Source organism: Pezoporus flaviventris, unplaced genomic scaffold, assembly GCF_033815535.1.
Source record: "Pezoporus flaviventris isolate CSIRO_AGI_PZ_B2104156 unplaced genomic scaffold, CSIRO_AGI_Pfla_v1 ptg000078l, whole genome shotgun sequence".
Lineage (NCBI taxonomy): Eukaryota > Metazoa > Chordata > Aves > Psittaciformes > Psittacidae > Pezoporus > Pezoporus flaviventris.
In genome coordinates, this window is record NW_026892626.1 from 13,461,519 (window position 1) to 13,487,660 (window position 26,142).

General features: G+C 46.9%; 1 protein-coding gene across 1 annotated transcript in view; it reads right to left on the minus strand.

Annotated features, from left to right (window-relative positions):
- The window catches only part of ADAP1 (ArfGAP with dual PH domains 1), a 57,623-nt gene that overhangs the window by 2,902 nt on the left and 28,579 nt on the right, over nucleotides 1-26,142 (minus strand). Inside the window, exons 5-7 of the mRNA XM_061473279.1 lie at nucleotides 6,477-6,589; nucleotides 4,280-4,426; nucleotides 713-796 (exon numbers count right to left, since the gene is read on the minus strand). Coding sequence (XP_061329263.1) covers nucleotides 713-796; nucleotides 4,280-4,426; nucleotides 6,477-6,589 — 344 coding nt within the window. The remainder of the gene's footprint in view (nucleotides 1-712; nucleotides 797-4,279; nucleotides 4,427-6,476; nucleotides 6,590-26,142) is intronic.

A 26,142-nucleotide genomic window follows, 5' to 3' on the forward strand; every position in this document is an offset into this window, starting at 1 on the left:
GTCCGAGGGATTTTGGGGGGCAATTTGATTCAGATGTGCCAGCCAATTTTAGGAGAAGGAGAGAATATGGAGACGGGTAGAAATGATTAAGGAAAGTATACAACTATTCCTGGTTAGCTCTAGAGTAATCAGCAACAACCAGTGACATTACACACCAATGGGAGTGCAACTGCAACCCAGAACACTTACTCTCAGCTTGCATTAATAATGCCTCTAGTATTATATTAGCAAAAGGTAATGCAATTAGCAGTTCCAGCTCCCGGAAAATACAAGACAGAGATATAAGACAGGCTGCACTGACCTGCACACAACAACTCATCCCGGAGACCTGGGTGCAGCACTGGCATTCTTTTGCCTTCATCTTTTCTACCCTGCAGCCTTTGTTTCAGCTTTTAATATTACAGCAACAACTTTCGAGAAAGATGCTCATGGCCTCTGCACGTGTGACAGCGCTGGAGTTACTCATAAGCACGACTCACATCCTGAGGGTTGAGCACGTGTGCATGCACATGCACATGGTTTCCAAGGCTGGATGGATGTTCTAACAGGTGCTGCACGTGGGCTCAACATCCCACTGCAAGAATTTCAACCCAGTAATTGTAAAACCCTCCGAAGGATATAGTATGCCCCGGGCTTTCCAGCTGGCTTACAAAATGCTAAAAAAGAGCAAGGGGAAAAAACCCAACAACCACCAAACTGCAGGAAAACTCACATCAACGTCACTGGCTCCAGGGAATGCCACTTGTAAGTAATGAAACCGTGCTGCGCGGATGGCATTGAACCAGTCCACTATTTCCTAATAATGAAAGAAAAGCACAGTGAGTAACGTACTTTGCACACAAAATAACACGGTCCTGCTGTGTTTCATCTCTTCCATCACTTTGTCCCAGGTGACAGAGTGCAGTTTGGCAGCAGTCCTAAAAAGAACAGAATACAGACATAAAAGGGAGCAGCAAACGGGGGAAGGATGGGGAGCATCCAGCTGCTGCCCCAGGCTGCGGAACAGGACATGCGCGGAGCTCTGCAGCGAGCACCAGGGGGCTTTCTGCAGAGGGAAGGATTTGAGCACATCTCTGAACTGTTAAAACCAGCAACAAATCAGCATTTGAGATAGGAAGCTTGATCCTATAAACACTACTCAGCTCACGCTGGCAGTGCAAAGGCAGCCTGCCACCTCTGCAGCCTGCCGCCAACCGGTCAGCAGCCACAAGCACAGAACGCCTGAATCCACTGCAATTTTTGCAACATACTCCCATCTTTTGCTAAGAGTGGCTAAATCTCTCTTCGTCTTTGTACTCCAGTCTATCAGTCATATCTGTGATTCCTCGAGGGACAAACACAGCAATAATGAAGTCCCAGCTCACTTCCCAATTCTTCTTCCTTCCCTTGGCAACAATCTCTCCATCTTTTGCTTTCTGTTGCTGGTTAGTTGGTTTTGGTTTTCCCCTACAAAACAGTTGTTTTATGATTTCTTTGCCTTAAAACTCAATGATTCCTTTGTTTCTGGTGAGACCCTCAGAGCTTGTGCCACACCGGGTGCCTTTTTGAAGGCTTCACTGAGAAATGCCACATTAATTCGAAGTGATCCGCACAGGGAGCTGTCAGACACTGCCTTGCAGTCTAAAGGTATGGGCAGAAGAAAGGCACACTGGAAGGAAGATGTACCGGCTGCCCGCACCAGGATGCTGAGCTGCAGGGAGAAGGGATGCTGAACCTCTGCCTGCCACACCACACATCAGGGACAAGTTCAGTGGACCAGGCTTCATCCTCAAATAAACAGCCAACCCTCTCAGCTGAGGTCGCCGCAGCATAAGAAAGACCCTATCAAACTAGAAGTCAGCCTTCAGGATCTTTAAAAAGATTTAAACTTTTTCATGCTTTAAAAGGTATTTGGGGTGGGCAAGGGGAAGGCTCTTCCGTGTGATTTTGGAATGGGGGGGGACCTCAAAAATGGTCTAACATGACAAATAGCCACCCCCTGGAAGTTCAAAAGCTTTGGTTTGTTAATCTACTTCAAGAGGAAGGAAGAAAACATAATAGGATATAGGGAAACAATGTTTTTGAAAACTCTAACCTACTTGTCTGAGGTTTTACTTACTTATCACTTGCTTTCCTACCCTAAGCAGCTAAGCAGACCCCAGAGAGCTGCACAGAGAGTCAGCAAGAGTCAGGCTCCTGACGTAAATGATGATCAAACCAGGCTGGAGGTAATGAGCAATATTAAGGTGTTGATATTTCATACAGTAACCAACTGGATGGATATGGATATATTTGTGTAACTATGAAAACTATATATATATATATATATATATATATATATATATGCTGGTCTCCTCCTTGATTGTGATGTGAGGTAGGCTTTCATCCTGCAGAAAAGCAGAAGCTGAAACCCTCACTGGCTTCCAGTAGATGACTGCTTCTCAGAATACTGATCATCCACTGCTGGAGGAAGCAACACCACCACCTTTCTTTACACAACCCTATACCTGGGTATGCAAAGCCAGAGGGCTCAGTTGCTAAACTTCTCCTGCCTGTATACTTACGAACAATGCCACAGATGGAGTGAGGAGATCATATCTGGTGTATTAAACCGATGTTGAACTGCTCAGTGTTTTCAGATGGGAAGGTGGTGTCTCATCAGCTCATTAGTGGAGATTCCTTTCTCCAAGTTATGCCCCACAGCAAGCAGAGAAAATGAACTCCTGCCCTGCACCTTTGCAAATGGCTTTTCTAGGCTCTCAGCTTCCTTCTGCTCTGCTTGCAATGCCACCACAGACACCCCCCTCCACGTGCCACCTTGGTGCCTTTCCATCCTGTACCAGAGCCACCCACATTGCCATGGTAGTCTCAGACTGACAACCCCGGATAAAAATGCAACTACTTCTCACTGCACCTCCAGTTCATCCAACCCTGGAGCTCAAGCACTGGAGCCTGCTTGCTGCTGCTCCTCACTCCGTCATGCCCCCTCCTCCCATCCTGGAAGCTCCTGGTGTGGCTCAGGAAAGGAAGAGCACTGGGGAAAAGCATTTTGCTAATTTATCCAGAGAACATCCAAAGATCTTGGTTCGCACCCTAAAGGCTGGCCTTTCCTGGAGACAGCCCATCTTCGAGCATCCCATCGGTGATGGGATGGCAGCAGCTCACGGCAGCTCCCTGAGCTGCTCCAGCCATGACTGCTAGAGGTCCTGCAGAGGGAGCTTCAGCCCTGGATAGGAGCTCGGAGCACGGAAACCCACTTCTGCAGCTTTCCTGCCTCCCACATCCAGATGCAGATCTGGGTGCTGCTAAAGGGTGGCTTCAGCCTCGTGCCCACAGGAGGGACAGCCCCAGCAAGAAGCACCAGTTCAGCGGGTGCCTCAGCTTCACCCTGCCTGGCTCTGGTGGTGGGTAAGTGCTAACAAGGGACCACAACAGCATCCTTTAAAATGGTCGGAGCCCATGACACATCTTCCTGCTGGAACAGCTCTCCAGGACCTGCAAACAGACGGAGCAAGACCCTGCGGTGCTGCAGAGTGTGAGAGGCCAGCCAGGCTGACGATCTATTATGCGTCTTATATGCATATATGCATGCACACACACGCGTATTACATGCACATTTATCTACATGTACAAAACCATTCCATGCAACTAATTAACACATCCTGATGCACTAACTGCTTCCTGCCAGGAGCACCTGAACTACACAGGAGCCACATTCAGCCTGTGAGCACAACAGGCAGCATCTGGCTCCACAGCACCCGGAGGAGCCTCAGCAGCAACACAGGTGAGATCAGCTTTGCTCATCCACAAATGAAGAGTGTTCTGGTGGCATTACTGACCTATACAGGCTGGAGAGCAGCGACGGCTTTGAGCACATACTGCTTATCCCCAGCAGGGCTGTCTGGCTTGCTGCGCCTGGGTGAGCAGCTGGGAACAGGCTGTGCACTGAGACAATCCCGCAAATCCCTGCCCTGCAGTCTAGGAGGGATTGTCCCCACAAAGCCTCTTTGACAGGCAGGGTGCTGAAGGGGATGTACCAAAAAGGCTGGAGGCACCATGACAGCCAGAGGAAAGTAGGTGCGATGCGAACACGACAGCTTTAGGCGCTGATTTTGTGGACACTCCAGGGCCGATGGATGGTATTTTATGAGAACTCCCAAATATTCAGCAGAGGGAAGAAAGAGCTGAAAATTAAGGCTGTGAGATGGCATCTACTGCAAACGCCTTCAGGAGGGCTGGGACCTCAGCATCAACCCCCAGGACCACAACCCAACCCTCCTTGTTACCTCCCTGCTCTCACCTTGCCATCTTCATGATAGACGAAGATGTTCCTTGTGCTATTGTCCTTCAAGTAAGTGATCTGCAGTCCGTGTGGGTTCCCGATTTTTGCAGGCTGGAAAGTTGCATTTAGATGTTCGATCTTCATAATTGCTTTGGGTTCCTTCGCCTGGAAAACACAGCTGAGTGAGCAAACACCTGAGAACTGGCTTTCAAAGCAGAATGCAGTTCACTTGGTCACAAAATCCCTGACTGAGGACATTAGCTAAAAAAAAATAGATGACTCCCAGCCCACAAAACTGCCCATTGATGAGATATCAAAGCCTTTGCTTGCGTGTCAGCGAGTGCTTTCTACCAGCTTGGAAAAACGTTCTGTTCTCCTGCAAAATCCAGTGGAGTTCAAGGGGAGGAAGGTTTCAGCCCAGCAGCAAGATGGACAGACCAGTTCTCATGACTAGATGTTGTGCTATAAAGGCAAGCATCTTCACCATGCCTCTGTTCAGCTGTCTCCTGACTCCTAATCTCTCCAGACCCTTTACCTAATGATAAGTGACCAGCATTTACTCTGGGATGAGCACTGCCAAAGAAGAAAGAAAACCATTCAGCCAGATACACACACTGCTAATTAATAGGCCAGGCTGCTCTCTGCATCTCAAGCACCCACACCCAGTTCATCTTTCCCAAGAAGATGGAGGATTATCCCCACTGCCAACTTCAGACCTGGGTGCTAGGCTGGCAGAGGGCATCATGCTCATACCCCCCATGTCCTATCCTCTCACACGAGGCATTGGCTTCTGACTCTGCCCGTCCTTTTGCCCTCCAAACTGTGAACTTTCCTTTCAGCGGGACAAATACATACCTTATAGCCCACCTCTTGGGTGTGTTAGCCCAACGGTGAGCCTAGACCAGGCCCTCCCAGACACCAAAACCACCTGCACCGTCTGTGGCAGTTCCCTTGAACTTTGTAGTGCACTTGGTCTTCCTACAAGGCATCTCTAGTTTACCACCCTTTCAGGACTGCACTGAGAAGTGAACTAGCAAGCAAGAATAAAACATCCCAAAAAATGAAGATTAGGCTCTTTGTACCACCAGATTTAGGGCACAGCCAGGGGACAAGAGAAGATGGTGCAGTAGTGCAATGGTCCCCAGCACCACGCAAGAAGTCCCTGAGCTGGCAGAGATGCTACTGCTCTTTTGGAAACCTGGGGACTTGCCGTGGACAAACAGCCATTGTGGGTGACCCTGGAGAAGTCCCAGCAAAGAGGATGGGTCTGGACATTGCCATTTCCACCATGGTTATGGTCAACAACAAAGCAAAGCAGCTTTAAACTCCTGAAGCCATCAACAGCCACTAAATGGGACTTTCACTTCTCTCTCTGTAATGACTGGCTGTTTCCTGTCCTCAAGATGCCATTGCACCATACCACGCCAGGCTGAAGGAGAAGAAAGTGCTATTGAAGCTGGCTGCCAAGCGTGCAGAAGAGTGGATGGATGCTCCTCCTCTGCATGGGGTGGCTCATCACGGCACTATGACTGCATCAACTACCTGAGAAAACTGGCTGGTGGCTCAGTCTGGTCTGCTCCCAGCTGTGATATTCCCAGCAGACCCACAGGTCAGGGAAAACACCCTGCCTTCCTCCATTACGTGGTGCAGAGCAGTAGAGTGTCTATCCATTCATCACAAATGCAATTTTCATGGTAATAGCTCCATTTCTCACTTACAGTAAATGAAAAGTGCTCTAGGGAAGAAGACAAATGCTTTCACACTGCTTGACGCTGGAAGAGAAAACCAGGGAGCTTTTCCTCTGCACTGCTTGCCACACCACGCAAAGGAGGTTTCAGACCTCAGCTACCACTGAGAGGGGGTGATACTTTCATCACAATCTAACCATAAATACGAAACCCATGTCAGCTGGAGGATGCAGAGACAGAGCTGAGGGAACTCCTTTGCTGGTGGCTTCAGAAAAGCCTTATCAACTTTAAAGGGCAACAGAGCAGGAACACTTAAAATTGCCAGTTCGGGTGTCTCACCGTGACTGTGGGAGCCCAAGAGCAAACCCTACTAAAGTGAGCAGTGAGCTGTGCCTCGTCCTGGAGCAAAGGGGGACTCAGTTATTAGGAGAACTGCATAAATAAAACGGTGGCCTCAGAATTACTTGTTCAAAGATGCTCTTACAGTTGTGATCCCCTCCCTGCACACAGCAACCCCAGGTACTCACGTCGTTTTTGTTGAAGTACTTCAGTGCACCTTCCCTCTCTGATAACACGAATTTTCGGCTTAAGAATTGCCCGTTGTCGCGTCCTCTCTTCCACAGAAATCCTTCTCGGTAGCCTGCAGCAGAAAGCAACTGCTGTGAACCAGGGATAAAGCATTGTATTTAAAAAGATAGGGTGAAGAAAAGAAGAGCTTCAGCTTCAAGACCAAATGTGCGGCTGGATGGCTCAAGATGGGAAGGCCTTTTCCTTCAGATTTTCCCTTCTCACTCCACTCTTGCTCTTTCCCAACAGCCTGTGCTTCAGCTGTCCCCGCTCTGACACTGCGATGTAGCAGGCAAAGGATTTTTGCTTTGCATCCCGTGCTGCAATACAGGCAAAGATTTGAGGAGCAAAGCTGTGTCCCTGCACAGGCTCCCAAACAACAGCTCCTGGCACCGGGGATGCTGCTCAATCTATGCAAGTAGCAGTTTCGGAGCAAGGTAAAGGCAGGTGAGACCTCCCCGCCTCTGCTGATGCTGCTGAAAAATGGACACCAGAGTGTGTGCATGCAGGGAAAGTGGTTCAGGGCAGATGGCGGCATCAGCATAAACCATGAACACATTTTTCACATGGAAGAAGCTCTTCCCACTGACTTCATGGCACTTTGGTTCAGAAAGCCACTGAGCACTCTTTCCCCTCCAGCCTGGTTGGCCATCCCATGCCTCTTCACTCTCCCTGGGCATCAGCCCCACGGGCAGATTTGCTGCTGAGGAAGAGCACCATTCAGAACACACGTGCTTTATGTAAAACTCAAACCAGCCAGGGACAGAGAAACAAAGAATGTAAAAAATCTGAACTGCTCAGATCCGAAAAGCGATTACAGCTGATCCCTGCCAGCTCCTCCCGCAGCAGCCACAGTGCCCAACTTACCTCACAAGTTCAATTGATGCCTAAATGCTTCCAAGCCAAGAACTGTCCAGTACAAGTTTTGTGAACACTAACAGAGCAGTTTGATGGTCATCCTCCATTTGTTTAAGATACAATTATACAAAAGCCGCACTGAAAAAAAGATGTGTTCCCTTTCTCTCTTAGTTTCACCTCTTTTCAATTTTTTGTTATTGGCTCTCAGGAGCCAGGATTTTAAAATTAAAACTGATATGTTTTATAACAACTTTCAAATAAGTGGCTAAACTTTTTTCTTTATAATATGTATATGTGGCATATTCAAACCTTTCCTTCCCCTGCCTGCTACAAACCAGTGGTGTGCAAAAATTCCTCATTCAACCCGCTTTTCACTTGTCCATCCTGACACAGGACTGATTTAAACTACAGATGAAAAGATGCAGAATCCCTCAACCAGCTCCTCAGCACTGACAATACAGATGCAAGTGGTATAAAATATTTCCATGACACAAACACCTAAAGCAAGAAAAAACGCACATGCACACGCGCCTCCATCTAGACTTACAAAGTCCTACACCAAATACTTCCTCAAGGTCCTCAAAGCCATTTTACTGAACACCAGGCACTGGTGTCTGCTCTAAGCACAATGGCAAAGCCAGTGCTGCTGCTGAATGCTCACCACAGAGAGCATCATGAACCCATGGCACATGGGACTGCTGCTAACTTGATGCAGATGGAAGCCATGGGAACATTGAAAGCTGTCAGCAGCCTTTCCTTTGTTCCCTTATTCTATACGGGTCATATATTGCAGCAGGGCTTGATTTCAAACGTGGGGCCTCACCCAGGAACCAGCATGGTGTTTTCATTTCAGAGCCTGAGGGATCCCCTTCCTGAGGTTTTTACAGCTCACATGCATGAGTGAGCCAGCACAAGCAGAGCGTGCACGTCTCCCCTCCATGAGATCCAGCAGACTCTATGGCCAGACAGACCCAGCAGTAGCTGAACCCATGTCACTGCCCAGAGATGCTGACAGGACAGCCCAAACCTTGTCTACCCCATGGCCACACTCAGCTGGTGATGCCATGCCACTGTCTGCACCATCCCTCCACCTCCCATCCCTCCAGTACGAAACAAGTGCTCCATCCCACACGGAGCAGCTGTACCCAGATACATCAGTAATGCAGAGGACCAATGCTGCATACACTGGGAATGACAAGTCTGAAGCTCTTTCTCTCATCCACCCATCCACGTCGCAAGAGACTTCCCCAAAGCCATGAGCAGAACAAGCGAATTCGGTCAACCTAGTCAATACTATCCCAACTGTGGGCTTGCTATGTACTTTTTCTAGTGAAAACACATGACTAACCCATTGGAGGGCACTTGCAGCATCAGAAAGAGAACACAAGGAGTGGGGTTATCCAAAGTCTGAGAAGGGAAGCAGACAAAAAAGCCACTAAACCCCAGCCAAGGGCAGACTCATCTGAAAACAGCACAGGAAAGGCCTGGGCTGATGCACTCATATCACCACTGTGGCAGGAATTCAATTGCCGGGGAACTGAAGCTCTGACTGATTCAGAGTCAGACGCTGCTACCTGCCAGGCTCTATCAGCAAAGCCTCTATGTACCCTGCAGCAGGCTGTACACGATGGAGCTGAATAGGAATAATGTCTCTCTGACAGGAGACAGACAGGCAGTAGGTGATGCCCGGCTGATATGTTTGTAAAATGCAAGGTTTGCTTAACGTGAAGCAGAGATGCTGCTGGAGCTCTGATGGCTGCTTTCCTGAGTATAAATATGTTAAGCAGCTTGCACTTGAAGTGTGAGGCTTAGAAACCGCAGGACAGGACAGTTTCTGTTCCTGAGCAGTGCTGATTTTTAATGCCAAGCCAGTTGGAGCAGTGAGAGAATACTTCAACAGCCATTTCTGTTTACTTCACTAAATGTCAGAGACCATTTCAGAGCCTCTCCGCTGCCTGTTTGGGGAACACTAACATCTTGTAGGGGGATAGAGAGAGCTGGGTTTAGAAGAGAGGACATCAGTGTCAAACAAGAGAGAGGAGAGAGACTGTGAAGAGGACAGTGACATCTCCAAATGCAAATGCAGGGTGATGCAGAAGGAAAGCCCATCTTTTACTTCAGTAATCCCCACTTGGGGTTTGCTCAGCTCAGCAGAGCACACTGGGCACACAATGCTCAGCAGCTCCATCTCAGAGCAACTCAGCTTCACAAGTCTTGGCTGTGGGTCTCATCCATTCCTGCGAGTGTTGCATTACAAACATCCGAATGGCGAAGGATGCTACAGACCTTCTTTATTAAACTTGCTCCCCACCACAACACATTGCTTGGCACTTTTCTTAGCGCTTAAGGGACAAAAAAAATAAAATTACCCTGTGTTTCCCCAAAGAGGATCTCAAATAATTGCAAATCTGAAAGTCTACCTAATGCTTACCCCTGGAAGACGGCATTGTAATGGTCATAGAGAAGGAAGCCGAGAGAGGTTTGATGAGCTGCCCAGGACAGGACTGTGAGCCAGTGTCAAAGTCAGGCTGGAAAACCAGCTTTCCCTGCCTTTTTATATCGGGACATTTCATCATTTTGATCTTCTCTTTCCAAGCTTTTGTGGCAAAACATAGTATCCAAAAATTCCACTCCAGGGAAGAATAGAAAAAAACCAAACCCAACACCACAACACCGTTATCTCCTTCCATAGTTCACATGCTGGCTCTTCCCAGACAGATCGCTCTGCAAAAATGCTCCTGGCTGCTCTGACAAAGCCAGCTGCTAATTTCATTGTACTTCAGCACAGATTTTCATAAATCCTTTGCTTGCTTCTTTTCTTTTGTTGTTTTTTTAATCTCTCTTCCTTCCTGCAGGGCTGCATCCTCGGGAGCTGTTCCCCTGCTCTTCCCAAACCTGCTGCCTGCACCCCTGTCAACACTGATCAGTGCAAACCACCATGACCTGGACTTGAACCCAACATGAACCCATCCGGGTTCTCCAGGCAAACAGTATGTCAGCAAGATGTGTCCTCAATGTCCTGATCTAAAGGACTATGAAAACAGTTCGGGAAGGCATTGAGAAACAAAACTGCAGGAGTCTGAACAGGGAACAAACCCACACTGGAGAGCATCAGAGTTGGAGGACTAAACTGTTTCTTCCTTGTCTCTGTGGGTTGCGCTACCTTAGCAACAGCTTTGCATTTAGAAGTATCTGGCCAAATTCAGACCTTAATGAGAGCTGTTCTGCTCATGCTGAAGCTAAATGGCTACTAGTCCTATCGCTGGTGTTGGACCACGCAGCATTGGATTGTCAACAAGTTCTCTTCCTCTCTCAGGGCACAGAATGAAGGATGCGGCTGCCTGTCATCATCCCGCTTGATAACCACATTGTGACTGGGTAAAAAACTACCTGGTGAAGACTGGCTGGAAAGCACCTATGGGCACCCTTTAGAAATACCACTCTCGTGGTGCTAACACTGCTGCTGTTTGGTTGTCGGGTTTTCTGTACCACTTCAACCACCTACCAAGAATAAAAACCCAACCAATTGCTTTTCCAGGCAGTTCTGGCACAAACCTATGACAATTGCAAAAAACCCCACCAAGCAGTTGTGTCAAAGTTAGCTGACAAATGGCACATCACATAACCTGAAATCACGTAGCCCAAATGGGTATTTTTGACCCGTTAGATAGTTTCGAAGGTAAAAGGAGGAACTGTCACTTCCACACTCACTTCATCGCCACTGCTAAAACTCTGGGGGGCAAAGAAAACAGGCTTACCACGTTGGTTGACTGAAGAAAAGATACTGCATGGCCTTGTGTCAGCTCCATTGAGCTGGTGGCTGGAGCTCCTCCAAGCCAGGCATCAAAAACTGGCAAGACCCATTGGGTGCTTTAGCCTAGCCCAGCTTTCTCACTGGTTGAGAGGCTGCAGAGGAATCAAGGGAGAGGATTTTCTAGCAAGACAATCTAACAGAGACACGGTATTTCCATCCGACTTCCGCAAGCAATTTGTTCAAGTTCCCCATTTTTTAAGAGGAGGGATATCACTACTTCCCCACCTCAGAAAGCTGTTACGGTACTTAGTTAATGATGGGGTTTTTGGTGTCCGAGAATGTGTATTACAGGAAGTCACCCAAAATGACTCTTTCAGTTTCAACCTTTGTTCTCAAAGAATAAAACCCTCCTGCAAGGAGAGCAATCAGACCAACTGGCTTGGGAAAAGAAAGAAATACGTGCATGGACTTTGCTTTCTGTGATCCTTAGTAAAGTATTCTAAACATGGAATTAAACCACACCTGCTCTTCAGTTGTCTGGGTGATTTATTTTGCAGTTTCACCTGGAGAGAGGCATCAGAATTGCTCATTTCCATGATATTTCTAGGGCTGTAGTTTTACGAGGCCTGGTCCAAGGCTTTTAGGAGAAAACATGTTAGCGCATCCAAAACCAAGCGCAGCAACGGAGCTAACACCATCCCCGAACCCAAATGCATCGCTGGGTTCTTTCTTGCCTTCTTGTCTCACTGCAAGACAAAGCATTGGGAGGCTGGGAGGCTCACATAGGAGGAAAAGAAATTACTTGTGTGTAACCCAACAGCAATGACATTTGCCATGTTCATGCAGGACACCTTCACCGACAGAAGCAGATTTTCTTTCCTCTAAGTAGTTTAAGTGTTTTGACCCCAATTCAGAGCTTTGGACATTTAAATACAACATCACTTTACTACTGAAATTGCAGGGGATATATTGCCACTCCCCTGTATGTCAGAAGCCAAGTAGTCTGCTACACTAATATTGTAAGATGTTAATTAAACCAGAACAGTGTATAGGTACTTACTGGAGAGCATGGGCCTGCTTTTTCTCAGAGGTTAAGAAACTGCATAATGATTTGGAGCAGTTGAGTGCTGAATCCCTGACATCCCGCATTACCACTGACACCAATGTCACGACCTCCTTTTAAACGAGAGTCAGGAGGATATTCCTTCTGAAATGAACCACACTGCCCATAGTCAGAGGGCTTGATGGAGAAGGTGGCATATGCTCAGTTTCCATACGGACTGGACTTTGAATATTGTTGTAAAAATAACTGTGCCCCTCTTGTTTGTCTGTGTCAGTGTAAGTCATTTGGTTTGATTGCTCTAAGTCATAATATTTCTTCCTGTAGCATTCAGCCGCAAAGCAAGACACTTCAAAAGCTTCAATTTGAATTTTTTAAGCATTTGCGTGCCAAGAAAAAAGGAATACTAAGTTTTCTCATGGAGGGAAAACACAGTCCAGAAACAAACTCATATATAAAGTAGTCCCCCTGTAAAAGGTGGAAAGACTGTTTTAAGAACACTGAGCTTGCACTCAAGGCTGCGATCAGCCCCCTGCTCTGCTGCACAGCACCAGCAGCTTGCTTTCCTCCTTCCTGTCTGCAGCTGTGCTGAGGAGCTTATAACCTCCCTGAAAATAATTCTGCAGTCATCTCCGGATAAATACACTTCCTGCTGGTTACACGTTCAGCAATGCAGATACCGGCATGTTGGAGATGACAGCATCCACACGTGCAGGAGGCACAGGAGACCTTGGAGGCTTGCTGATGAGACGAGCATTCGTTTCCGTAGGTGTTCTGCATCTCTCCAGGTGAGGAGCCACCAAGAGCTGCTGCTGCTCAAGCACAGTACCTTGGAAATGAAAGCCTCAGCAAGGAGAGAATGAGAATGCATGTAGTGATCCTGCAAACCAGTCTCTTTGCTCCTAGGATACCTGGGAGGTAAGCTCTTGGTCCACCTTATGTAAGGATGGGTGCCTGGCATGTCTCACTTGACACGGTCTTGCAGGCATCCCCCTTAAGAAAACTCTTTATGCCCTCTAAGACAACGGATCTCACCCAGCCCAAGACCTCACATGTGCCCCACCCTGACACCAACACCCACTCCAACCATCTTCTCACGCACACACATTTTAGAGGTAAGAATTTCCCTGCTCTTAATCAATCCGTCCTCTCTTAATGAGTACTTAGCATCCAAATTACCTTTCCTAAAGGCCATTTTGCAGAGAACTGTTTCCTGTTGCCATCCAGTCTGCCTCTGCTGCCTTCCAGGAGCTCATAAAACAATTATTGTCCTGCTGCATCGTAGAGCCTCAGCTATGGATGCAAGCAGCTGATTACATTGATTGCTTCCACAATACCCAATTAACCCACTCACTCTGCAAATGATTGACTTAATCAGAGGCAATTAGCACTTAAATGGCTACATCAGACAGAAAGCCAGGATTTAGTAGATGATTGAGGCAACACCTTACAGACACCTCCTTGGCCTTCTAAGGGAAAACATCATTAATGCTCAGCTCAGATCTGGAAGTAGCTGAAACGTTAGGTCGGTGGTTTTAGGTGGCAGAGAAAACACAAGGCAGCAGGAACACATACGTTTCCCTTTACTGATAAAGGGAACAATGCCACATGCTGCTCCTAAGAGGAACTTGAGAAGCATAGATGTTCCCCTTTCCCCTCTCTTCCTGTTCACGCAAGACTGGGACCACCAACCAGCAGAACAGACCTCAACGACTGTCATGAGATGGTAACTTTTGTCTCTGAAAACTCTAGATATTCAATCCCCAAGTGCTGTATGTACAAGGCTGTTTCCCATTACCAATTCTCCGACCAAAGTCAACTGTGGTTTACAAAACCATCTTCTATACTGATACCTTGCAAGGCATCTTCCCCCACAGTGTAAAAAAGCCTCCCCAAAAGACTGGATTTGGAGGCAGTACCATGGCTCTACAGAAATATGGATGTCCATGTCCTCAGTGTCTATTTATCCTCTAGACAAACCACCCCAGACTGGCACAGCCAAGATAAAGACTCACGGTGGGAAGGTCAAGGAGACCAATGCCCCCTAAAACAAGGACAGAGATGATTTTAGATCATGTGTAGGACATCCAAGCCAAGCATGGAAAACAAACTCTCCAGATCACTGCAAAAATACGTCGTCATCTTGCTTCATCTTGAGCAACAAAGCCTTTGAAATGGAAGAAGTCATTTGTTCAGCTACCCAGCTGCTGGGATCAATACATGAAATGGAGCCAAATACATCATTTCTATGGACAAACCATGGGGCTGAGCTTAACAACACATCAGGATCCTGAGGCTGACAAAAAGAAGACAAGGTCTGTCCCCATACACGGGCATGTGCTATTTAAATGCAAGGTCAGTCCCTGGGTTCCCAGTCCCTTTTAATGTCATCATGAATACACTTGGATTGCTGGCTCACAGCTGAAAATCCAAATTGCTTCTAAGCAAAGCCCCAATAATAAAGCTGAAATCCATTAAGCCTGTGATGTTTGCCACTATTTAAATCTGATTAAAATTGTACATGACACCACTAAGCCTAAGAGTCAGAAAACACTCTTGTCACGTCTGATGTTTCCCCATGTAATCCAGACCCCCCTTCTTTCACCAGGTTGTCAGCTAAAAGGAGCCATAATAAGAGATCATGTACCTAATCCAGTTTCCTAAGCTGTTTTTAACTGGCTCCTTTAATCACAGATTCCTTACAGAGTAGCTTTCAGGTGACAAAGACATTAATACAGTCATTCATTCTCCCAGAAGGTATCTTGGGTGGGATCACATCTGCCCCTTGCTATGACTGGGTGCAGCAGACATGAGACACACAAGGTGTCTCCACAGAGCATGGGGAAGCTATCAGTGGGATGAAAGGTGGGAAACTGAGGCAGCAGGAGGTGACAACCTCTGGGCAAGCAACAGCAAAGTAAGGTGGTACTAAGGACACTCAGCAGAGAAAAGACTCCTTTTACTAGAATGATTCTTGAGCTCATAGGGAGCACTCACTTCCCCTGTAAATGCTGTGTGGGAACAAATACCAGGAGAAAATGCTAAAACATGGAATTCCAAGCCTTCACCTGACCACTGTGGGCATATCAAGTTTGGTGTCTGCTACAGAGAACACAGCCACATCCTCTCTTTTATTAGTTTATCTTATAATTGACCATGGATACAGTACATGCTTCCATGGTAACTTAATAATTGAGCAAGTTTTTATGTATTAAAGGTAAGGCAATAGCTGGCTGCTTCAGTATCTGCTGGGACATGTTAAAGCCCCTTGCTACAGAAGATGTCTTTACTGGATGTCTTGCACTTGTGTTACTGAGAATTGGATATGGAATCTAATCGTACTTGGAAATCAAATGCTTCCTCTTCGAGTGGCATTCCCACATGCCCAACTGGGGGCTGCTGGCTGCTCAGAGAAAAAATCCAGTTACAGGTAAAGAACCTTCAGAGATCTTTTTCAGCCAGTTTTTCATTACAAAAAGGCAGATGAAAGCTGAGAGGTTCCCAGTTCAATGCTCATCCCATTTACTAGCACGGAACACACTCAAAGCCTGACTTAGCTGGAAAGCTGGGTGAGAAAACATTTAAGGACAGGCACGCAGTCCTAAGTCGTAATGATATCTGTACAGCAGTACACTTCAGAAGCTGAATTTTGAGAGCTAAACCATTCCCAAGCTGGAAACCAGGATCCCCCTTGGGTAAGACACAAAGGCTCCAAAAAATCCTCGCTGCAGCTGTTGTGATTTACTTGCACAAAAGCTGCATGGGAAGATGCACTGCACCCTTCCTGGCACCCGAAGGGACTGCTGCCACCATCCCACACCAGGCAGCTGCCCACACACTGCCTTGGCCTCTGCAAGGTGAGGGAGCACCCACCTACAGCTTCACATGCAAACACATTGACTTCTATACAGAAAGCAAAGAGGCAAGACACTGAAAGACTTGGAGATGAAGAGCTCAACATGCACCACAGATGGGCTACACCAACCTATCTGCTGCTGAGTCTTTAGCTTGACCCACTTGAAGGTCTGGATTTCATACAGGCATCCTGCAGAACCTCACACCACAGCCATGGGATCAGGCTAAAATATCCTTCAAGTCCTGAATAGTTTTAGATGGGTCTCTCACCCACACCAATAAGTAAAATCTCAGCCTGGGCAGCTGCTCACATGGATCAACCCAAGCGAGGATAAGATTAATTTAATCCCCCAACAGAGCTTTACAGAAGTCAACAGGGAAGTTCCCCACCAACTTCAGATGGCTTTAGCAGCTTCTGCCCAGGGCATCCCAGAATAAAGCACCTCCCCACACAGGCAGAATTGCCATGCAGCCATAAATCATGGAAACCCATTCTTGCATGCAGATAACATTCCTCTTTGTTTGCTTTGAAGAGAAATCCAAATGGCTTCAAGCACATCTGCTGCGGTGCTAACGGCTCCTGATTGTCTATTATGGAGCGCTCAACACATTTAGAGTCGAAACTATCCCTTTATGCAGAGAAAGGAGGAATATTTAATTTAGGACTCATTCCTCTCCTAGCTGCTGGTTTTACAGCTGTCCCAGAAATCAGCTCCTATAGGATGCTCCAGCAGCTGTGCTACCGAGGGAGGAACATTCAGCAGCACAGCCACAGCCTCCGGGTAACGCAAGGACATTTGCACACCTTGGTGCATCCCCTGGACAAGCGCAATCCCACTTTATGAGCTCCTGTAATTACATAAATCGAGGCTAATTGCTGTCCCAATAAATCATTGACCAAAACTCCCATCGACTTCGCTATGCTAAATTTTCTTCTTCTAGCCTCTGCAATGCAAGTTTGAAATTCACTCCCCACTGAGCCGCCTCCTCATCTTTTAGGCATTTTGGGGCTATGCTGTTTGTTACTGATGTGCCACGTATCTGCTTCCCCCAAGGGCTGCCCTGGTTATGAAAATGGATGTGGCTCATCAAGGTAGCTGCGGTGTCTGCAGCACTATTTTAAAAACCAGTCCTATTTAGCCAGCTGGGGATGCACTTCCCACTCTGATTTCACTGTAAGCATGCAAGAGGTGGAGTGTGGACAACTCCTCTGCTGCAGACTCCTCTGCTGCATTGGAGATTTCAAGTTGAAAACTATAAGGGGGAAAATGCAGATGGAGATGGGTTCATGCTTCTCAGCTGCGGTTGCTCTAAGGCTCAACAACATTTCTGGTAAACTCCAGAAAAAGACATGACCTAACTCTTACAAAATGTTCATTATCTGGTGAGAGAAACTGCCTGGCCCTGTGCAGGACTCCAACATAAAATGGATCTTTCTTTAATAGAAATTTCATTAAACTAGGATGAGTTGCCACGAAATCAGCCTTTTCCATGTACTTTGTTTTCACATTGCTTTCTAGTCACTCCCTTCTCATTAGCAGAAGAAAGATGCATCAGCCTTTTGGTCCTGTGTCACTAAACAGGGAACATGAATGTGCACAGTATAAAACCACCGAGAAACACCAGGAGATCCGAACAGCAAGAATTACCTTCATAAAACATTACAAATGGAAAGGGATGGCTACTCTATTATTTCCCTAAATGTTTGTTATCAAAACCATGGAGAAATAGCCAGATACTTCTCTTTAGCTCTCTCCAATCAATACAGATCCATTTATTGACTGTAAAAATCCAAGGTTACAGGAACAGGCAGTGTGAGCAGTATCAAAATAGAATCATAGAATCTTTTAGGCTGGAAAAGACCTTTAAGATCATCGAGTCCAACCATTAACGCAGCAATGCCAAGTCCACCACTAAACCGTGTTCCCTAAGTGCCACACAGAATCGTATGTAGTATTTTGAGTTGGTTGATCTCAAATAGAGAAAGCTCAAGGACAGGAGTGGCTCATGCTAATTATAATTGGGGTGTTTCACATACTCACTGATCCTATAGCCTATACTCACGGGGTGGGCTAACTCTCCCAGGGAGCACCAACAGCTCAGGGCATCTTCAGGGAGCATCCAGAGCACATCCCAAATAACAAGCAGTGCATTCAGCCACCAACAGAATCCAGGGGCAGAAGGGTCTCGGACCATCTCGCTCATGAGAAACTGTACTAATTCAGCAAATACAACTGACCTCAAACTGACCACAAATGGAACGCCTCTGATGTGAGTTGAGAAATGTAAGCTCTTCTGTTAAGGATGATGCAAAATGAAACAACATGTCTTAGGTGTGCTCTTCTGAGGGGAGAAAACCTAACCAAACATTTTGCACAAAGCGCTTAGATGGAGGAAAAAAAAAAAAGACCAAACCCCAACTGTTTAAAATTTCAAAGTCCAGCCCTTACCCTTTTGGTAAGGCTCACTCCCCTGCCACTCTGCTTCCTGTACAATGAGCATCGCTGCCGCTTTACTTTTCGCACGATAGCTGCTGCTATTTGGCTAATTATAAAAGCTTGGATCAGAGCTACGCTGAAGGCAGCTTGACAGAACCAGCTGTTAAAATTACAGCTGGATCCTAACGTAGCTGTGAGCATCCAGCTTTAGCTCACGGTGGTGCTATCCCCTCCCCAGAGCCAGCTGCCAACACCTTGCTTGGCCAACTGCTCCTTCTCCTCCACCGCTCCACCTCGGACCCGCAGGTCCTCCCCCTCTATTTTTGGCTGTGCAAACGCTTTTCTGCTTTAGAGGAGCTGAAGACATCAGTGTATTTCTCCTTGCTAGATGTTCTCCTTCCTACAGCAGCTATCTGTAAGATCCATCACCACCCCATCACTTTGTCACCACGATGTTCATGAATTTCCTGGAGAGCGCTAACAGCAGGAGCTGGCCTCTTGCCATAGCCCAGAGATGTACAAAAAAAAAAAACCTAAAAATGCACTAAAGTTACCTTTAAAAGGAAAGCTTTTGCATTTGGAGCCTTTTGGTTTGCCTTCTGGTGGTGACTTAGTGCAGTGTCTCCTTAGCAAGGCTGGGAAACGCTGCAGCATCATCCTTTGATTTTAACAGAGATGCACTAATTCTGAATCAGCACTTCCAAATGCTGCTGGAAGGCACTGAAAGGCTTCTCCAGTTTCTGGTTGTATCATGCCCACCCTGATGAAACATCAGCGCATCCTGGCACCGGAAGGATGCCATGTGCGGGTCCCTGTCACAGGCCTGCTGCCCTTGCAGGAATAAAAACAATGGTAAGGCAAAGACACTGTGATCTCCCCTTGCATCCTTCTCCCTGGTTCAGTTTGTTAAATAGCCCTTTGATTCACCTTGTCTTTACTGCAACAATGTCTGTGTTTCATGTTTAAATCATTTGTATTGCAAAACTGCTGTATGGAGTGAGGGCTGAATAGGAACACACATAGCTCTCCAGGAGGACCTGTTTCTTCACTGCCTTGCCTGGACTCACCGCTGATGCTGCAGCACATGCCATTAGTCTGGCAGAGGATTATATCTGCTGCTGGTTTCTTTAGTGGATTTTTCCAAACAGATCCCTTTTCTTCCAAGGCAATTTGGCTCAATATTTATTCACCCTGGAGACAAGCTGTTGTGTGAGTTTTTTCTCTGCTCTGGATGAGACTGCAGAGAGCAGGAGAGGTGACCTGCAGAGCATCACCCACCCGCCTGCGTCCTGCAGGAGCAGTGTCAGGGCATGCCAAGGAGGAAGAAGAAGAAGCCGTTGTTTGTTATAAAGCAATGACTATATTTCCCTCAAATCTCCAAGGAGAGGATGAAGGAAATTTTTTTGGAGCAAGTCCTGACAGGGAGTTGTGTAATGTTAAATGCAGGATTATACTGGAGAGACATGAAAAGGAGGCTGAACATCAGCAAATGCTGTTGTCTGCTTCAGCTGAACGTACTTTTCTGTAGAGTTTCCTCCTTCTTCCATTTATATTTTTTTTTCTTTTTTCCCCCAGAGGCTTTCAGCTTAAACTATTCCTCTCCATTAGACAAAACTTTGGGGTAAAAAAAAAGAACCGCAGCCATTAGTGCTCCTTTTCTGTACCCAAAATTCACAGCACGAGTGCAGACCCCAAACCTTGCACCCACCTACTGGGACATCATGTCCTCCCCTGCTCTCGTGGCTGCAAACACTGAACCTGATGCATGGCAAAGACCGAGCTGTGGGGGCTTGGACCCACCAAGTGAGGCACACTGAGCAGCACTCAACCCAGGAGCACATGTGCTCTGAAGAAGCACCATCCCCGTGGTAAGTCAGATGTCTAACAGGGATGCGGAGCGGCAGCACCAAGGACCAGTGCCCAGCGAGCCTGGCTCCCAGCGTGACTCATGGCCTGGCAGCGGCTGATGTCAGTGCCCAGAGAACAGAAGCCCTCTCTGTGGCTTCAGCAGCATGAGAAGGAGGTTTCTGTGCCAGGCAAGGTTGCTCAATGTAGGGACACTCATGCTTTAACCCTCTCCTGACAACAGCACATCAATCTCCAGTATCCTTGATAACCAGGCTGGAGAACTGCAGGGTTTGCTGTTTCCATCTGGACATTTATATACCCAGCCCTCTGTTAAATGCTCTTTGATTCTCCCAAGACCAGGGCTGCTTTTTCAGTGCATCTGTCCAGCACCAGGAGGACTGCATGCGATCTGCACACAATGCTCTTAGACACACCTGAAATGCAAAAACCCTCTTATGTTTCTTAAACAGCAATGAGGTTTGCATCCTTTTCAGAGAGCCCCACTGCCACCTAGCCTGCCCTTCCGCATCCTTGCCTACCATGCTCCCTACTGCTCCAACCACTGAGAGATGCACTGGCAGAGTTTGTGCAGTACCAAGCTCACGGGAGGCTGCAAAACTCAGCCAAGAAGATGAATTCCCTGGTACAGTCTCCCTGCGTGCTGCAGGCTGTGGTGTCTGATCATCTTACACCCTGGGACACTGAGACAGAGCAGAGGTCCATGCCCAAGAGATGCAGCATCCCTGTGCCCTGGGCTCCTCTTTCAGACATAAACCCAGCTGCCTTCTGAGGTTAGTTCTCACCTCCAGCTCCACCAGGTGCTGCAAGGGGGTAACAATGCCAAACAGAGGAATTGCTTCTGATTTCAGCTGGAGAAGAGTGAAAATGCAGTCAGACTTTGGGACCAAGCAGCCAAGATCTTACGACAAGGTCAGGATCAATTACAGGGAGATTTGTAACACAATTTTGCTGAAACCCAGTAAGAGCCAAACCTGGTGCTTTGGGTCAGCCAAATACTGGAAGCAGCTGCTGGGAATTTACTGGAAACTGTGATTTAATAGAGGGCACCAATGATGCAATCCTAGCTCACACACCAAGCACCAGCACATGCTGCAGGGAAATAATGTCATGACTTCCTACCACAAAACATCTCCTCTTCCATGTCTCTCCTTCACAAAAGTCTACATGAATTTTCAACAAAATACCGAGCTACCCTGATTTTTCCTTCTTTTATCCCCACTACTGTTATGTTTTTATTTCCATCTCTAGGTCTGTGAGAGATCTGCTTACAGGGATGGGAGATGAGGGCTAAGACAGTGGTATCGAAAAGCACCTCAGAATGAACGATGCTCCATAGAGCACGTGACAGCAACATCTTCCTAATGCACGCTGCAGCCCTGCATCAGGAAAACAAGCACTTCCCATCAATGAAGGGCAGCAGTAGAAAATGCCAGAGTTCCTCTTGAAGCCCAGCTCTAATACTTGAGCCTTTGAAGCAACAGAAGAGGATTTAATCCATTTTACAGCTAGCATCAGATAACAGTGACATCAAACAGCAGTGGAAGCAAAGCAGCAACTCCTCTTGTGAGGCTCATAAGTAGAAATAAATTAACTGATTTCTTTATATTCAAAATTCCTCTCTACAGCCTAAAATCAAGGCCTGCTAAAGCTTTTGACAGCACTGTTTACCCAGCAGCCATGCGTGCATTAAGGTTAAATAGAGATTCACACTCCCAGGAACTCCTGAAAAATGGAGACCTTTGGATCAAGATTACAGATGCAGCCAGTATTTTCAGAAGTTCAAGTCAAAAAACGTCAGAAGAGCCAGTTATAATTAGGATTCTTCTGCATTTCTACATATGGTGTAAATCAAGAGGCACTGGCATTATGGGAAACGTGCCAGCAAAAAACAGAAAGAGGGGAAAATAAACTCTTTACTTGCATGGTACTATTCCCTTTACAGACCCATGATGCAGGCTGGGCTTTAAAGGCAACTTCACATTTTTCAGCATTATGTGGCTCTAAACCTTTTATTCTGGTATTCAGAGTCTAATGTAACTTAACGTCTATAAAGTGACAATTCACATCTTGCTGGCCTCACCACAAATGCCTCCATGGCCATCACTACGTTTTGGGGGAAGGATTTAATACAAACCATTGCAACTGCTCTGCAAAGACTTCTCCACTGTTTAAAACACCAAACAGGTAGCAGAGATTATAAACTGATTTTCCTTAACAAAATGCCTATGGTCCAACTACAAACTGCTCCGAGCTGCTATTGCAAAGCCAGTTGCAGATGTGCTCTGGTACTGAGCACTCCTCGTAGCTGCCCTCAAGTTTGTGCTGTAGCTCCTCAAACTAAAGGCAGGCAGAGCGGCAGCAGCAGCTCCACTCAGCCCCACGTGGACACCAAAAGCTATTTTTATCATGAGGAGATGCTGTAAGCTCTTAAGGGACTGTGGGAAGAGAGAGAAGATGGAAGGGGAAAAAATAAAAGTGCTAAAAGTATTTCTATACCTTGTCAGATCACGTAAGAGAGGCAGCACATAGCCCACACTGCGACCAGGTACACCTGCCTTTGCACTGTCAGCCACACTGGTGGAGGGGCACGGCATGGAAATCGATGGTGGATTATTTCAGAAAGACACCAAACATCCCCTCTACACACCAGTGCACCCCATGCCTCACAAGGCACTGCTGCTGAGTGGCAAACCAGGCAGGTGACCTTGTTCTGCACCACCACGCTCTCCTACTGCACACACCGGTGCCTGGTCTGAGCCTGGTGAGCTCTTGATGCTAAGCCTAGAAATGGTTGCTTTTATCAAGTGGTTTCTCTCCTTGCTCTCATGAGCTTGGTTTCCTAATGACCCAAAGGTTATGTGAGTACCACCCATCACCCCCACTGGCTTCTCAGCATCTTGGACTATTTCAGCTCCACATACTTGCTAAACATTCTGCTCTTTCTTGCTTATACAGCAATGAGATAATTTACATGCTTAAAAAATCAGCTTCATCCCTGCTTTTGCAGAACCACTCTTACAGTGGGGTGCTGCCTCCTGTTCTCTGAGGGACCAGCATCTGCCTGCTCTTACCTCACACTCAACTGTACTGCCATCCTGCTCTGCATCTGTACAGTGCTTAGCACAGCATCACCTTGACCACCCGCAGATCTTCACCTGGAAAGAGTCAGAAGAGCTTCCCTGGAGTTGGTGGAAATACAATCAGGAACATCAGCCAAGGATGTGGGCTGCATTTGGGAAAAAACAACAATGAAATAATCTTCATGCATGAGAGAAGCTGAGATGGCAGTTGGCTACAGTCCTGACCACACACATTAGCTGGCTCAAATCTTCCTCGGTGCTAAAAGCAGCTCTTGATTTAGCTGATAACACTTTTGCAAGAATAGAGTTTTGATTCAACTACTTTACTCCACGTGGTTGTCTTGTCAGCAGTTAAAGGATGCTACAGGAAACACCTATGGCACTTTTCCCCACTTGCAAGGAGACAGTTTCACACAAAAGCTTTGTATTGCCCATGTCAAGTTGCTCCCACAGCACTATTTCATCAAACATCACCAGCGCTTGCACAAGGAAGAGCATCTCACTACCCATGGTGGGATGCTCTGACCACGGAGCAGGTGCAAAAGGAGGAAGCAGTCTCCCCCATCAAGACTTTTAGATGGCATAAACAAGCCCTAATGTTGATGGAACAATTCAGAGCTATGCCAGCCAAGGCAGAAACAAGGCAAGGAAAAAAAACAAACCACTCTTGCCTCTCTTGCACCTCTCATAGAAGCCCGAATCCAGGAACAAACCTGCTGCCATGACCTTGATACTGCTACAATGCCCTGAACTGAGACTTTGCAGATGGCTCTTTCTTTAAGCCTTTTCACCAGCATCAATTTCTCTTTCACTTCAAACATCCTTCCCTGCAAGGGAGCTGCAGCCAAGCCTGAGAAGGCTGTATTGCAGGGCAGTGATTTATTGGCAGGGGTAAGTATGCATATGTGAAAAGATGCTGGAGGAAACGCCTCTCCTTTGAGCAGCATGCTCTCTTTCACTTTTTATCCCCAGTGGTTTGCAGCATAAAAATCTTGCTGACTGCACAGAAGATGCCCTGCTCCCTGTGCCTGCAGGCCCAGCAACAACCCCTCTCCCCTCCAGGGGCAGGGAAAGTGATCCCACACCAGACCCACAGCAGGCTCTGCTAGCCCCAGAGCCCAGCATTTAATTGACAGCTGCTCCACAGACTCTTAACAGCTGTAATGCAAATATATCATGTGAAAGTCCTACTTTTCCTGAGGCAGAAAGCCATCGTGGCCAAGGCCAGCAATGGAATATGTGCTTCCAGTCTTTCCCAAGATGGACCCCTCCCAACATCATTACATTTTTGCAAGGCTTGGATGAGCTCTCATCTCCTCTGGTCCTGGCTGATGGACAACATTCCATCCTCAGGACCACATCCCATCAACGCAGGTTGTAGCACAGACCAACTGAACTATATCCATGCTCATCTCCCTTGGATGTAGCCCTCCTCCCCTGCAAAGCCCTTACACCTCTTCTCAGCTCCCCTTCCCAGACCCCCAGGCTGTGCTTTGCTAATAACTGGGAGGAATGAGTGCGACTGGCCAGAGAAGAGGGATTAAAGAATATGACAGAAATAAGTCAATCTCTCAGAAACCCTCAACATACCACAATTCAAAAACCCCAAGCCATTAAACTGGACACTTTTCATGTAAGCAATTTGACCTTCCAAAATTTTTTATGCACTTTTTTTCCTTGCCCACAAATGAGAAGTGGCCAAATAAGTTTGTTAATTCTCTAATGGCATTTTGAAGTTGTGAATTCACTGAAGCTGGCCGTTTCCTGCAAAAATCTCTGATGAAAAAGGACAAAAAGCATTCTGTGGGGAAATTCCTGATCACCTTCCTCTGCTGCAGTCCTGAGCAGCTGCAGTCTCCCATCTCCTTCCTTCCCTCTATGCTCTCATCCTCTTATTGTTTTACAAACAACCGCAGCCCAGTAGACACCGCCTGGCCCCAGCCACTCATCATCCCACCCACACAACCACACCTCCTCACCCTGTGCTACATTCACCGTTGGGTTTTACTGCATGTGCTTGCAAAGCAAAGGAAGAGTTTCACATACGGCTCCACACTCCCTTCTGCATGAGCATCTTCTTAAAGACCATATACATTAAGGGCTTAGCAAATGACACCAGAAGCCCTCAAGATGATGCTTCATTTCTTTGCTTCGCTTGCCTGGCAGATGTGCAGTAGCAGCTGTAGGTCAGCAGGAGAGAGGGTCTTTACTTCTGAGTCTGAAAAAACACACAGCAGAACCAGTGCCGCTCTGGACACTCATAGCTCCCCGTTAGTGAGCTGAAATGGGGTAAGAGACAGGAGAGGATGAGGTCTGTCAGTTAAAATAATTGGGTTTTAACTGCAACACTGCTCACTGCTTTGTCTGATCAGGCCCAAAATAAACTGCATTACATCACTGCAGGTCACACTGAACTAATAAGGGCATCTTTCTCACACTGAGAAAGAGTGTATTTATGTTCCATGCATTTTCTCTAGTGCTCTGCAGTCAGAGCTCCTTCCAACTGTGCAAGTGCAGGAGAAAATTAATTCAAGACTGCTGCCCAAATTATGCAAGAGCCACATGGAATGGAGAGTGCATATTAACAGATTTTACTATTTTAGGGTATTCTTTCATGTCCAAATTTATTTTGCCATCATATTTGCAGACAAATACAAAATAACATAGAAGCCAAGTAATCTTTAGGGCATTGACAGAAGATGGTACAGGCAA